A 15564-nucleotide genomic window follows, 5' to 3' on the forward strand; every position below is an offset into this window, starting at 1 on the left:
GTTTGGTCAGTCCAGGAACAGGATCTATCTTATTGTTTCCTTGCAATTTGTAATTGCTTTGCTCCTTCATTTAATGTGGTGCTCAGTAATGAGTGTGGACTTGGAGTCTCATACTTGAAGTAATGGTAAAAGTTTTAGAAGGAACTCAGTGCTATTTCAGAGGAGTTCCTGATGTCTTTGGTTTTATATTTTTTTTTTATGTGTCCATTTCTTTAGTGAATTGTAAATTGGCTGAGATGTCCATTCTACTTTTATATTTTTTACAGGTATGTTTTTTCTATGGTTAATTAAAGCTTATGCGGTGTGTTTTCAAAAGGTTATAAAATTATTTCTTCCCATTAACTGAAGAACTGACAGCTCCTGAGTAGTTTCTGTCCATCCTTATGTATTTTCCTTTTAAAATCTGTAATTTCTGTGCTGGAGTTCTCCTTACAGTTGTGTATGCAAATTACCTGCTTTTTCTCTGTCTACTAATTTTTTGCAGAAATGCTTATGGTTGTCCTTGGTTGATGCTTAAATAATTCTGGAGATTTTTTGAGTAGTCAGCCCTCTCTGAGACTTGTGTGTTTATGTGAGTTCAGAGACATTTGTCTTTTCATAGTTGCAGTGCTGGATTTGGGTTATTTTATGCTGCCAAAAAATGAATTACTTCTCCATCCTCCTGCCTGATGATTGCTGTCCATTCTTACTGGCAAAGTACTAGTGAAGAGGTGTTATGTATGTGGAGTCTGTGGTGTCTCTGTGCTTCAGGAAGGGAGTTGATAAGGGGATTTATGTCCTGGAAACCTGGGTTTCATCAATGCTTTGCATTATTCACTCCACAACGGGTGAAGTCCGCCAGGGATCGGCCTTGGAGGTAGACACATCCATCCCTACCTGTGCTCCCCTGAATTCTCTTAACACTATACTTCTAGGAAATATGAATTATTCCAATTATTTTGCAATATGTGCAGTTTGTAGAACTTCATGTAAGTACTTGACAAATTCAAATAGTCACATGCATTGATTTTTGAGACACAGCATAATGATTTTTTTCAGGAAGCAAATCTGCATTGATAGGGAGAACAATGGAGTGCTGAGCAAACTGGTCTAGTGGAAGGTGTCCCTGCCCAGGGCAGGGGGACTGGGACTAGATGGTTTTTAAGGTCCCTTCCAACCCATAGGCTGTTCTATGATTTCATGATACTATGAACAGGAGGCAAATCTTAGGGAAAAAACTGGCCTCATGACTACATTACTCCTGCAGAATGAGAACAGCAAAGGTATTACAGGGGCTTATAAGAAATTGCAGGAAGGGACTGAAGTTGTCCCAGGCCTCTTTACCTTAATTAGTGATTTGTGCCGGGGCTCTGCAAAAGTTTGGATTTTCCTGGATTTATTTTCTGATAACCTCTGCAGATGTGATGTCTGGGACAGTGCTGCTTGGACAACTGTTTATTGCAGCTGATATATTTTCTTCTTGACCTCATGACTCCCATCTAGTGTCTTGAATCACTTGGGAATAAATAATGCCTCAGCTCTCAGCTCCTTCTTAGTTTCACCATCAGCCAACTTAATGTTCACCTTCCTTCACAGTTACAGGAAATGAAGATCTTAGATAATGTAAGTGCAGATGAGCAGTATGTTTGGTCTATGGGGAAATAATGTGAACAGAGAAAAATTACAGATAGTAAAAAGAGATGTGAGTTTCAGATGTAGTTCTTCTAATTCTTTTTTCCTCTTTGATTCTAAAGCATGTTCAATGATGTTGCATGGTTTAGTGAAAACTTCCAAAATTTAAATAAGAGTCATGCAGGCTTTCACTCTTTGTGGGATTGGTTGTACAGATAATACATGCAGCAAATTTGCCATAACCCCTGGGGATATTCTTAGCAAGGAATGATGTAAAGGGCTGTCATCCACCATCAGTTAACTGCTGCAAATGAGTTAATGGCATTTTTTTTAGCACCAGTAAAACATTAAAAAGAAAGCACAAATAGTCAGGAAAAAGACGGGTTTAATGAACTAGAAAATCTACATCGTTGTACAAAACGATAGGAAACATACAGTGTGCTGGCAGTATTTCAAACTTAATTCAGTTTATGTCCTGGATAACTAGATTTGACTCTTCAGTAATAAAAATGTGTAATGCCAGTTACATAGTCCTCTTCAGCAGAGAAAGGAGCATCGCTTGGGAATGAAAATATTTAAGTCCCAGCAGAGGGCAAAAAGGGCTGCTGTGACTGCTATCTTTCCACACAGGGGTTATTTATTGCCTCTTTTATGGAATTTGCACCATGCCAGAATTTAGATGAGCTCATGTACAGTGTACAATGCACAGTGACTCGGAGCTAAATGGTTATGAAAGACATGACATTTGTGCACTCATGGTGCCAGGTTTTAATGAGTGAAGAATATGCATGTCTGTGTGAAGAATTATCAATGTAAGATTTTAGTCTACAGTTTGTAGATACTTTTTAGGACATACCAATATCTTTGTAATGAAATGAATTAATAAAATTTAATTCTGCTCTTTGTACTTGAGATATTTATTTCTTTAGGAATTGCTTACTGTACATATCTTCTTTTTGTGTCCAGTTCTTGAATGTAAAATAAAAGAAAACTTACGATTTTGGTATTTCATTTGTGGTATTAGTAACTGCTAATTTGATCACTGGGGGTTAGGTTCTTGGGGAGGGAAGAAGGAAGAGTTATCAGTAAGCAAAACCAAGTGCAGCTGACTGTTGTTTAAGCCAATTGACTTTACAATAAGTTTGGTTATTAATATGTCTGACTTTTGGTTGCTATGGTAAAATTTACATGACATAATAGTATCTCCTGATTAGTTTAATTTGGAAATTAGCATCTTACTTTGGCTTGTCTTGTTTGTAAAGCAGTAGAGTGAGATTTTGAAAATTAATACATTTTTCTCTTGCTTGATTGTAATATGAATGCAGGATGAAAGTGGTACTTCAGAGAATGTTCAGTTTCTCAACTTCATTTATATTTTACTCTTTTTAACACTATGTAGATAGGTCTTTCTAACATGTTAGAATAACAGAACTACTAAATTATTTATAAATAAAGAGCTTGTTTTAGATTCTGAATAATGTTTTGATGTGGCTCTATATCCAGTTTGGGAAACAAATGAAAGCATAACATGCCAGAAGTTGTTCAAGTCTTCCTGAAATAACTTTTTCCTTATTTGTCTTGTTTCATGCAGGCTTTTCTTCACCGAATGATCCAATGTGCTGCAGCCAAAGTGGATAAAAATGTCACAGAAGAAACAGTTAAGGTTAGTCTCCTAATTGCATTTCTTCTTCTGTTTTGTATCTGATGTTTCACTTATGTATGTTTTATTCTTTTGCAGATGTTGTTTTCAAATATTGAAGATATTCTTGCAGTTCACAAAAACTTCCTGTCCCTTGTGGAGGATTGTTTACAGCCAGAACCTAATGCACAGCATGAAGTTGGAACCTGCTTTCTAAATTATGTATGTTATCTTTTATTTCAGCCTTTTTTTCACATCTTTTTTTTTTGCCTTTATTAATTACTGTCATGATGATAAGTGTACATAGTCATGAAGCCTAAATATGACCTGATTGTGTAATGAAGAGTACTTTGAAGTCATCTCTTGGTTACTGTCATGTCCAAAGGGGAAAAAAAAAGGAGATGGGAGGACTGTGAAGAAAGAACATATTAAATGACACTTCTGGTGTTTCATCATTTTTGTATTCACCAGTTCAGCTCAGGCTGACAAACTGATCCCTGCAACTTGGGCAAAGCTCTTCCTGTGTGTTAGATGGAGGTACAGGGTTACATGCAGCAAGAGTAGTACTATCTTTTTATTCCCCCTTAGTGCTATGTAAAAATGTGACTATTTTGGAAAGAATTGTATATACTGGATCAAATGCCTCCATGGTTCTGGATTGTGAAGATATTTTATTTCCAACAACTGCAGTACCTCCACAAGTGTGTTTGTATGTCCTGTTTCTATTGGTTTCTAGGAGTATAATTTTTCCTGTTGGAGCAAAACAAGGATGTTACTGTTACAGAGCTTTGCAAAATGAGAACAAATTAGTTTACTTTCAGTTGCAGACCTAACAAAAAGTCCAGGTTTCATTGTTATCTCTGGTTAGAGTCCCATTTGTTTGTTAAGTCTTTAATTATTCATTGTGGCAGGAGAAATCCATTAATGTTTAGTGGAAACAATTTTACAGAAGTTGAGTAACATCAGTTTTTAGCTCTGCAGAAAAATGGATCATATTGGAAAAGAAGTGTTAGCAGACAAATTGGGTAATAATGTCAACAAATTAGCCACTCATTTTGCATTTTATACATGTATGTTTTTATCCTGTGTGTTTGTGGTAGTTCAAGCTCTGAAATATTTCAGGAAAACCTTATGAAGTTCATTGAAGACAAATGTAATGTCTGTCATCAGGGAAAACATAATCCGGGAGTGCAGCACAGGCTGAGATCTACCTAGCTGGGGCTCAGCTCTGTGGAAAAGGACCTCAGTGTCCTGGTGGACCATCTCAATATGAGTGAATAGTGTGCTGCTGTGACAAAAAAGTTAAAGGCAAGAGCATGCTGGGTTGCAACAGTAAGGTTGCAACCAGCAGAGATAAAGAAATCATTATCACTGTCTGCTCAGTGCTTGTTAGGCCACAGCTGGGATTCTGTGTTCAGTTGTGGTCCCTGCTGTACAAAAGAGATGTGGACAATCTGGACAGGTTTAAGAGAAGAGCCACAAGGATGATCATGGGAAGTGTTCCATATGGCTGCCTGAGAGAACTGACTTGAGAAAAGAAGGCTTAAATGAGATTTTATCACTGTTTCAGTGATAAAAACATGAAAACATGTTTAAAAAGTGGCTACAAAGGTGGAGACTCCCATTTTACAGAATCACATGGATAATAGGAGGGGTAATGGGTACAAGTTTCTCCTGGGGAAATTCCAGCTAGACACCAGAGAAAAATTTTTCACAGTGAGAATAATCAGCCATTGGAATAATCTCCCCAGGGAAGTGGTGGATTTGTCAATATTGGACACATTTAAGATTCCACTGGACAGGGTTCTGGGCCATCTTGTCTAGACCATGCTCTTGCCAAGAAAGGTTGGACCAGATGATCCTTGAGGTCCCTTTCAACCTTGTTTTCTATGAATCTATGTTTGAAATTCCCAAGTGGTGCTTCCAGACTGTTCATAATTTGAGGCTAGACCTCAAATAATAAATGTATGAAGAAGAACTGACATTCTAGAATGAAGGCTATTTAACTATGCAGCTTTGCATAGCTAAAAAAAAAAAATCAAAATGACAAGTGAAAAACAATGTCTCTTTTTGTTTCTTTTTGTTTCAGAAAGAGAAATTCCGCATCTATGATGAGTACTGTAGTAACCATGAGAAGGCACAGAAAGTTCTTCTTGACCTGAACAAAATAAGAACAGTGCGGACGTTTCTTTTGGTAAATAAACTTTGAACTGGTGTTATAACTTCATATTTTTTGATGAGCCAGTGAATCATTAGCACTGACACCTCCACCATGTAACAAGTACAAGCACACCTGCAAATGGTTAGCAGACAGTTTTAGCTGGGGGTGGTGTTTCCAGAGGAAGGAGGTGGGTAAATCATATTTTCACTGCTGTGCTTGGACCTGTGGATAATACAGAATTAGGCAGTGTGCCTTGAACATACTGGCCAGGAGACAAGGGTCTGAATATCTAGAAAGGACAAAGGATAGGATAAAATAGATGAGGAGGGATAGGCAAAGGAATTATAGAAAGGAGCTGGAGAACTCAGCAGAACTTCTAAAGGGGAGACCCACGTCCACTGTAGCCAGCACTGTTGCAGACAGAAAAATATTTTGTTATGGATCATAGAGTAGCCATTCTAATCTTAGATGCTGCCTTAATCCTAGGTGAAAGAAACAGCTCCACAAGCAGTCTTTCATTTTATAAGACAAGTAAGGAGGGGTTTGATAATATTAAGTGTGATAGTCCTCATGGTTTTTCAACAGCAAAACCATTTTCCATGTAAACATTGGGTTTGCTAATAGTTGACTTTAGTTATTAAAAGCAGGATTCAATATAGAATGATTTTTGTGTTTCCTCCATGGTGTCCTGTGGTAAAGCGGTCAGCTTTGAAATGAGTAGCCTACTATATTGGAACTGAAATACCTGAGCAAGTGTCCATGGATATGCTATCAAACTTTGGAGTGAACAGATTTGATCATTGTGTTTTGGAACTGGAGAGCAAATGACCCTATCAGCAAAGCATCACAGATGTGTTTGAGAAAAAAAGATTCTGCCAATGCTGACAGTATCACAAGACTTTAATTAATTTTATTAATTAGTTTTAGCATGCAGTAGGGTTTCACTACTGCTGTTGACAGAGTTCTTGGTAAAGTCCTGTGGCAGCTTACTGATGCTTTGAAAGATACCAGATCTGTCTCCCCAGCTGCACTTACTTACAGCCAAGTTAATAAGCAGTGTGGGAATTTCCTTATTGTGGGAGATATTGTGTGACATGAGGCACCATCTGCCTTTTTGCTAAGAATCTCTTACACAGAAATGATTATTCACAGTTAAAAACTGCTTCCAAGTTGTCCAATTTTTCCTCAGTGGTTGACACAATATATTTCACTTTGCCCCAGACTGGGGAGCTTCATACATGGGGTTCTTGTATTGGGAGCAGCATGGCCAATCTCAAGAAGAAAGGGTGAATGCTGACTACAGAGGCAAAAAGCAAAATACTCTGGAGAAAGATTGCAAAGAGCTTGTTTTGTGACAAAGGAAGCCAAGCGTGCCATTGTGGCAGTGCACGGTGTGTCGGTTTTAGGTGATCCAGGTCTTTCTCATGCAGAGGTCTTTCTCATCTGGGTTGGGTTCCTCATAGATCTAGGGCATGATTTGAAAGCACAGTCAAAGCCTTCTGGACACACCAAAGGGTTTGGCTCATTGGAGTTGTGGTTATCTATAAATTACTGGGAGCTAAAACCAGAACTTTTGAGGCTTTAAGTATAGAGGCAGTTGTTGTAATAACTATAGTCTGCATGGCCATTATCTTACTTGGTCTTTATCAGTCAAGCTTTTGTGTTCGGAAGTGAAATCCTTTAGGCTAAAGCATCCTTTAGGATAAGACAGAAGCTGGTTAAGCATGAGTACTTACTACATAAGAGTGGGTGTGGAGATCCTCTAGCAGCACTGGTTGTAGGATAGGTGTGTGTTGGGTGGCCACCCAGTTGTGCAGCCTCTGTTACATCAACAATGTGTCAGCATCCAGATCCACGGCCTGTGTCAACATCTCATCTGGCTGTCTTAAACTGCTTTTGTTCAGTGTCCTCAGTTTAGACAACTTGTTCTTTGAAGCTGATGTTATCTCATGCCATTGCATACAATTCCTTCTGATCTCTCCATAAAATAATTGTCATCATTACTTCAGGTCTTTATGTACTTACACTTTAATTCCAACAATTCCAAATATTTGCTGTGATGTCCTTTGTGTGTTTTCTTATCCCCAAAAGCCCTTATTCTTTTCTTTCTCTTAGCTGCTTTTATTGGGTATTTCCACCCAATGTTTAATTTACTCTCTGCTTCCATAATCAAATGTCTTGTTGAAACTTTTTATAGCCTTTTGCCCATGACTTCAGGATGTTTTGTTCATTGCACATCAAATTTAAGTATAGAAGCATGAAAACAGAGCATGTTTTTTTTTTTGAGGTGTGTATTAGGATGGCCATGTTCAAACATTCAAACCATCTTTGATACTATTTAATACTGCAAACTCTTTTTAGAAACCACAATAGCTATAGTGGTCACTCTGAAATATTTTTATTTTTGTTTGTTGAAGTCTGAAAGCATATTTTGAGCTTTTTTTTTACTGTCTTTTAGTTTCAAACTTCAAGAAAAAGGCCTCTTCATCAGACTGGATGAAGAAAGTACTGAGGCGAGAAGCCTGCATTCTGCCTTTTTGACTTCCTTGTCATGTGTGATAGCCTGTGCATGAGTTCAAGTCTGTACTTTTGACAGTCTTGTAAACCTCCCTCCTTATATATATATATATACAGTTTGTGTATGCTTTAGCCAAAGACTGCTGTATACCTATGCCCTTGTCTTTGTTTCCTTGGGGTTTTTCAATAATTTGTGAACTGTTCCCACTCCAGAACTGCATGCTCCTTGGAGGACGCAAGAACACAGATGTACCCCTGGAGGGATATCTAGTGACACCAATACAGAGAATATGCAAGTATCCCCTTCTTTTGAAGGTACTCACAAGATTTTTATTGAGGACTTTATACTTCCTGTATAAAACTGGTTGCTAAGCATGTTTCCTGACTCCAGGAACAATCTTTCTATGCAGTGAATTATCTCTTTATTAAGATATTGGACCCAGCCTTGCTCCCATTAAAGCTGGTGGCCAGTCTTCTGGCATTAGTATTAAAAGAACTGAGGAGCTTGGCTGGATCAGGATGATTAGCTCTGTTCTGCTTGTAGTTGTAAGGTTCCCTCTCCATTGTTGGACAGGATAGCCATTTGGGAGAGTTTAATGAGACTAATTTCATCTGGGTTCAATCATGCCCTTGCTTAAAATGCTTGGGATAACAGAGTTTGTTGGTGACATATTTTGATGATGCTAATTTACCATCAACAAACTGAAAATGAAAAATATTAATGGATTTTTTTCACAAGAAAAACTGTGAAGTAACAGTAAGGTGCTGTAAATGGTTTTATGTACAATTATGTGTTTATTCTTATCATATTGTGACAGCTTAAATAAATGGAAAATGTTAGTGTGGTGAAAAACATTAGATAGTCATATCTCTGAATTTGTCATTTACCATGTTAGGAAATAAAATACAAGAAAGTAAGTATTTTAAGCAAATTGTTGCTTAACAAATTAAGATCTTGTATTGCTTATAGTTCCAAACTCTGAGAGAAAAACCAGAGCAGATTCTACTCTGAACGCTACCTAGTATTTTTCACAATGCATGTGTGAGTTTTATCTGCAAAATTGCCAGTTGTGAGGCATATCACATAAAAAATCTAGTAAGAAACAGGTTAGAATAAAAAAGTTTTTAAAACAGATTAAAAATATAATCATTACAATGAGGTGTGAGTCATCCGAGATAGCTGTGGCTTTACAGTTCCCTTGGTCTATTTTGAAATTATTTTTCTATTATATTTTTGAAAAACATACAGATAAAACAGGGAAAAATGACTAATGAATTACTCTAGAGCAATGAAACTACTATATTAAGAAAATTTAAATACAGGGTGTGGTGGCAGTGGGGTTAGAGCTTTGCTGAAGGCTGTTCTCAGTCAGCCCAGCTGTAAATGGGGAGTTAGTAGTTTGAGATGGGAAATCTCAAACAAATGCTGGTGACTCCACTTTTGCTTATCAGCATGGCTGCCAGTACATCTGAAATCAGTGACTCACCTAAGCTATTGTTCACTGCTTTGCTGCATTGCATGAGGTTAAACAATAGTGTGGAGCTAAAGGAATGTGTTTTCTGCCCTGAGTTGCAGGAAAGGCAGGTGCTAATTTTGACATGAGTGAACTACTGTTTTTGAAAGCATTGTTATCCTTGCTATTGAACAGTTGTATCCTGCAGAATATAAAAAACAAACAAACAAACCCAAACCCCAAAGCTCAAGATGGAGAAACATTGTTGGAGGAGAAAGTAGCTGAAATGCAAACTTCTTCCTAAATCATGATGATTATTCATTGTTAATAATTAGTTACTCTTTGAGTTTTAGTGTCCTACTAGGATCATTTTAGAAGGGTTACTACTTTTTTACTTAGTAAAAGAGAAGACTGGCTACTTTCTTTTTGTATGCTGGTTTGGTCCTTAATGGACCTTTAGAGATCAAAGGCTGTTTTCTTTCTTTCTTTCTTTTCTTTTCTTTTTTTCCTTTTCTTTGCCCTTTTTCTATGTCTAAATAGGAATTACTGAAGCGGACTCCAAGGAAGCACAGTGACTATGCGGCCCTAATGGAAGCTCTCCAGGCCATGAAAGCTGTCTGTTCCAACATAAATGAGGCCAAGAGACAAATGGAAAAATTAGAATTTTTGGAAGAATGGCAGTCTCACGTTGAAGGATGGGAGGTACTATCATTACTGTCATAAGATTTTTTGCTTTCTGTGTTGAAGAGGGAGTAACAGTTTTCCACAAGTATGTATTGCACTGTTTTTGTGATCCCGAGGTTCTGTCCAGTCCACAGTTCTGTGAAGTCACAGCTTTTGAGATCTACTCAATAAATTAAGTTGTCCATGACTGAGCAATGCTGTAGGAAATAGCAGACTTCAAGGAAACATGGTTATTTAGCATTTGTATTTAGATGTATCTGTACACACAGACACATTTATAAATCCTAATTTAATTGCTGAATTTATTTTACTGCTGTCTATGCTGGCCTAGCAGCTTTTTGTCTGGTTGAAAAATAGTTTGTTTATTGTTTATTATTGATTAAACATTGAGCCTTTAAGTTTTTTGTCAGCTTGTTGGTAGTCTCCTAATATTGGGTGAGGTAAAGTAATTTAAACATATTCAATGGAATCTGTGTGAGATTTGTGGGGCTTTTTAGTGGTTTGCAAATGGAAGAACTTTAGTGCTCCAACCAAGATTTGTGAAGTAACCATAGAACTGGTTCTGAGTTAGAATTTTAAGTAGCAACCAGAAGAGCCACCCTTTCCTCAAGAAAACAAGATCAAGTAGTTGTAGCACCAAAATCTTCCTTTTGAATTATTCTGAGCACTATGATTAGTTCATATGGAAAGACAGGTGCAGATAAGAGTATCTTTAAATTCCCTTGCTTGTTTTGTATTGACGTGTCTGAGCTGACTGCAGTGGGATGGAAGGCAAACACAAATGAAATTTCAATGAAAGAAATATAAAGCAAACAGTGTAACCATATTCAAAACTGACTTAAAAAACTAAGAGGCAGATTTCAACATGGAAGTAGTCCTTTGCTTTTTTTGAATACTTTGCTTGAATATAGTATTACTCTTCCTGAGAAAGCTGCTTAAGAACTGAAGGAAGATGTTTTATCTCTTCAAGCTTTGTGGAAGGCTTGCAGACTGGGAAATGTAGCAAGAAAAATGTGTTTGTTACACATTAGTCCGGTACTGGAAAATCTCAGTCTATATAGTGGGAAATTTCCTTTGCATGGTGCCTAGGAAAGGAAGGGTTAGGGATGTGGATGGGACACAGATGGGACACTGAAGCATAGAAAGCCTCGAGACAGACCTGTCTGAACTTTTACTGAGAGAGTTCCCCACAAAGTCTGACAAATAACAATTGGAATGTTGACTTGAATAGACAACTTTTAAGTGTATATTTATAGTAATAGGTAAAAACACAGAAATAAGAAATAGTTTGTGCATGGCTCTGTTCCCTCCCTACACCTCCTGATTTTACTGTACCTGCTGTTTCTTGAACTTTGCTGTGCCTAAGGATGTGCTCTGGTTCTGCAGAGTGGATTTAGCTTCCCCCTGTCATCCAGAAGGATTCAGCAGAACAAGTCACTGTCTGAAAGGAGCATAGATCTGAACAAAGACCCCTCCACCAAAATACTACTCATGACACCATGTAATTGTTTCCTGTATGCTCCATGTGAAATCTCCTGATCAGTGGACTTTTGCAAACCTTTGGTTTGTTGTTAATTGAGTAGTGTAGGAAGATTTGGTTCATTGTAAATGTGGATTAAGTGAATAATTTTACTTTAATCAAAATTCTTCATGTTTCTTCAGTGCATTGTATGATTTGAAATGTTTCACTTCAGGTATTTTTTTCCTTCTGTAGAGGCATTTTCAAGATCTACTTTTCCATTTCTGGCAAATCATCTCATGCTGGACCTCAGTGCACTGTAATATTTTGGTACAGGATAGTCACTATGAAATACCACTAAAATTCACTGCACATCATGAGAAGGAATTTTAGCAAGTAAAAAAGTGATATAATTGCTGATCCATATTCAGACAAAACTTTCTGCACTTATTTGTAACCTTCTATCTGAAATAAAATACCATAATTCAAAACAAATGCCATTCTATTGTTTGTAGGATTTTGAAAAAGAGAGGACTAATATAAAGTAAAATTCTAAGTGTTCCAACTGAGAGGAAATCTAGTTGCTGTCACTTAACAGCTCTGTCTTTAGATTCAGTGAATATGTGTTACTTCTTGTAATTAACTTGAAGTTGCTACATCAGCAGTAACTTTGGAAGGTTAGTATATCTGAACGTTTGAATGTTTGATAACGTCATGATAGGAACAATAGTGAGTTAAGTGCTCAATACTTTATGGCAAGGAAATTTGCTAAATAATCCTTATTGTCTATCACCACTTTATTCCTTCCATTATTTTTAACTTTTCAATTAAATTTTCTACTGCTCTACAGTGATTAAAATTCTTCTGCTTGCTTTCAATGTCTGAGTCATAGATATTTGTCAAATCCTTCTTAATGAACACACTCAAGTATAAAGTTACAGCATTATTAACTCAATGCATTATTAGTCATATAAGTTGGTTAAGAACTTACTGTTCTCAAACCTCTATCCCTGAACAGGGAATCCACTTCCTGCATTAAGTTTCTTCTGAATTCTAGGTGAAACATCTGGTAGGAAATATGGTTACATTTGGAAATGTGATAATGAGAAAAGGTAACAATAAAAAAGGAATGGTAACAATATGGACATAAGCATTTGAAACAGACTTATTCTCCCTGTGCTCAGAATGTATTCTCTATTCTGTAACAAAGTAATTTCCTACCAGACTGGGTGGGTTGTTTTTTCAGTTTTTTGTTTTATTTTTTCCACCTCCCCTCTTCCTAGATTTCATTTTAGGATTTCACCTGTGCTTGAACTCTGAAAAAGTGCTGTTGTCTTAAAATAGTTTCCAGTAGAGTTATGCAGTGTTTATTGTATTTTAGCTGATCAGGTTTGATATCATATGGCAACCACAGGGTGCACAAGCTGGCAAAATTGCCTTGATCTTAACATGTGCATCTTTTTCAGACATAGTATAAGGTTAGTCCTTGAAATGGTAAGGATTCCAGAGCATGCATATGAGCTAAGAGTATTTTGAAGGATACTCAAAAACAACTACAAAAAAAAAAAAAAAAGTTCCTGAATGCAATGTTTGAGAATGGATTTAATTAAATAAACATCTGGTTTTCTGCAATGCTGAAAATAAAGAGGCAAACTTGTTGGAGATTTCCTTCCAGAAGGAAATGCTTAGCACATTGCTTGGCCCCAGCTAGAAGGAACAGGGAAAAAAAAAATAAAGACTATTTTTAGAATCTGATCAAAGCATGACTTGAATTCCTATACTTAATTGTCATGAAATGAAGCTTGTGTTTATTATGATAAAAATACAGATTCATGGAAAAAATGGAACATCTGTTTCAAGAAAGATGATTTTGAATATAATAACTTTCTCACTTAATTTCCTAAGTGGTTTAATTCATTGGCCTGAATTCAGAACTTGTGTAGGTGGCTGTCTCAGTTGGAGAATGGCTCAGCAGCTCAAGGAGTCTCGCAGTAAAGTTTGCGTGGATGTTTCAGTGAGAGAAGAAAAAACAAAATTGTTGCATTTGTTGAAAGCTGGAAGCTGAACAACCCAATATGAGTCATAGGCCAACTTAGTGACAATAGCATGGGGTATTCTGTTCCTTTCCATTCCAAATATTACTCGTTGATGTGATTCCATATCATCAAGTAATATTTTACCTGAGATATAGTCTCTCTTCTTCCAGTGCTTTTTATTTTTCATATGGTCATGATAGCCCACATTTCAGACCTCTCACCTGAGCTGTTTCCTTAGAATCATAAGTGTCTGACTGACAGCCAAAGGTTATCAGAAGCCAGTTATACCTAAATAGCCTGCAGGCTCCAAGATTTTATGGGCTTTTAATTTCCATACCAGCTATCCTCAAAGGGCACAGAATATTTGGTTGGGGTGCTACCCACAGAAGAGGATTGCTGTACAGTCTTTAGTGGCCCAGTAGGACAGATGGAGGTAAAATTAGTCTAGATTCACAATATAGGCCTGCTTTGCAGGTCATTTTTTCCCCCAATTGAATTATTTATATGATTTGTTGGAAGATGGTTAAAATGGGTTTGTTTCTACAATACATGGCATTTTCAAATTGATAGATTACAAAAACACTGGTTTCACTGAAAATAGCCCATGATTTCTACTTGCAGGTACTTTAAATATACAGAAGCATGAATAGCATAGCAGTAGCGATTTTACATTTAGGTTGAGCAACTCTATCATCTCCTCTTACAAGCACTGAGTTTAAATGTCTGTGAAAACGTCAAAATAGCAAATTGCTTTGGAAGTTCAAGCTGCTCATATTGGAAATTCCTGTGATAGTTTCAATGCAAACACTTAATGAAAACACATTTGTGTCAGAAGGTTTTGGTAATACTTGTTCCAAAGATATTGTAGGTAGTGTAGTTCAGTTTTAGCTGTGCAGCAGAAAGTCTCACCTGCTTCTGGGATGAGGGTGACCCCTCATATGTTACTGCAGCCTTGACCCTTCCCCCATGAAAGGGAGAGCTTGAAGCTGGATAAGTGAATTGTCCTACTGGGCTGGATATCAACTGTAGCTTGGTGTTCCTGTTGGGAACTCATGGGAGGGTTAAGGTGCATTTCCATCCTTTATGAAAACTTGTTATGGTTGTCAGCCCTTTGAATTGCATTGTAGACATGGCAGTGCTTGTGTGTGCTCTCTGCTTCATCCTTCCTCAGGCACGTTTTTCATCTTTAAGGGATGTGGTGGAGAGCAATGCTCACCCCAGATGTGGAAGCAGCAGTGCTTTCATATAATATGCCCTTCCATTTTTTCTCCATGCTCACCCAAAGTCTAGGAACAGGCAAATCCTAAGTATTACATAGGCAGGGGAGTGACAGGGAATTTTTCTGCACTAGCAATGTTAAGCAGGACAAGAAGATGTGACTCATGATCCTGTTTTCTTATTCCCTTGGACTTCAGCAAATAAAACAGTCCTAACAAAATTCACTGACCTGTGATCACACCAGCATGGGTTGTGATCTTGTCAGAAGGTATCAGAGAAGTGACATTAACGCTGTTCAGTCTTTGGATGAAATGTCTCAGAGGGAAAAAAGTATCTCTTGTTTTCATCACGTAGCGATGTATTTTACAAAGGGAAGAAAATTAGGAGGATAACAAAGGGTAGTAATGTGGGACAGACAACCCCCTACTGTCACATTAAACTTGAATCATGAATGAGGTGATTGTAAATAAGTCAGGTAGCTTGAATTATAGATACTTAAAATATGTATTAAATGTGTTATTTTATGACAAGATGCTGGCACAGTAGCAGATCTTGTTAGAACTGTTGGGAAAAGGTTGTGTTTTTCTATACTGAAAATGAAATTCTTCAATAAGAAAAGACAAAATTTTTTATAAAATCCTTTCTATGAAAAAGAATCCATCCTTTTTTAGAAATCTAAAACTTCTTGTACAATTTTGAAGCCTTAAGCTGATATTTTTTGGCTTCCTTACAAAAAACGACTATTTTTCTGCCAAGTTGAAGTTTTGTGTAAAAACAAACCAAGA

At 37.1% G+C, this 15564-nt stretch overlaps 1 protein-coding gene and 1 long non-coding RNA gene across 2 annotated transcripts in view; one reads left to right on the forward strand and one right to left on the reverse strand.

Moving 5' to 3' along the window:
* PREX2 (phosphatidylinositol-3,4,5-trisphosphate dependent Rac exchange factor 2) overlaps positions 1 to 15564 on the forward strand; it is a 141497-nt gene that overhangs the window by 13839 nt on the left and 112094 nt on the right. Inside the window, exons 2-6 of the mRNA XM_053953106.1 lie at positions 3203 to 3274; positions 3350 to 3472; positions 5340 to 5444; positions 8142 to 8243; positions 9923 to 10084. Coding sequence (XP_053809081.1) covers positions 3218 to 3274; positions 3350 to 3472; positions 5340 to 5444; positions 8142 to 8243; positions 9923 to 10084 — 549 coding nt within the window. The 5' untranslated portion in view covers positions 3203 to 3217. The remainder of the gene's footprint in view (positions 1 to 3202; positions 3275 to 3349; positions 3473 to 5339; positions 5445 to 8141; positions 8244 to 9922; positions 10085 to 15564) is intronic.
* LOC128793728 (uncharacterized) lies at positions 3926 to 7125 on the reverse strand. The gene is made up of 3 exons (XR_008432873.1): positions 7048 to 7125; positions 5544 to 5633; positions 3926 to 4000 (listed from the first exon to the last, which is right to left on the reverse strand). It is a non-coding gene; the product is annotated as an uncharacterized LOC128793728 (long non-coding RNA).

This window comes from Vidua chalybeata, chromosome 1, assembly GCF_026979565.1.
Source record: "Vidua chalybeata isolate OUT-0048 chromosome 1, bVidCha1 merged haplotype, whole genome shotgun sequence".
Taxonomy (NCBI): domain Eukaryota; kingdom Metazoa; phylum Chordata; class Aves; order Passeriformes; family Viduidae; genus Vidua; species Vidua chalybeata.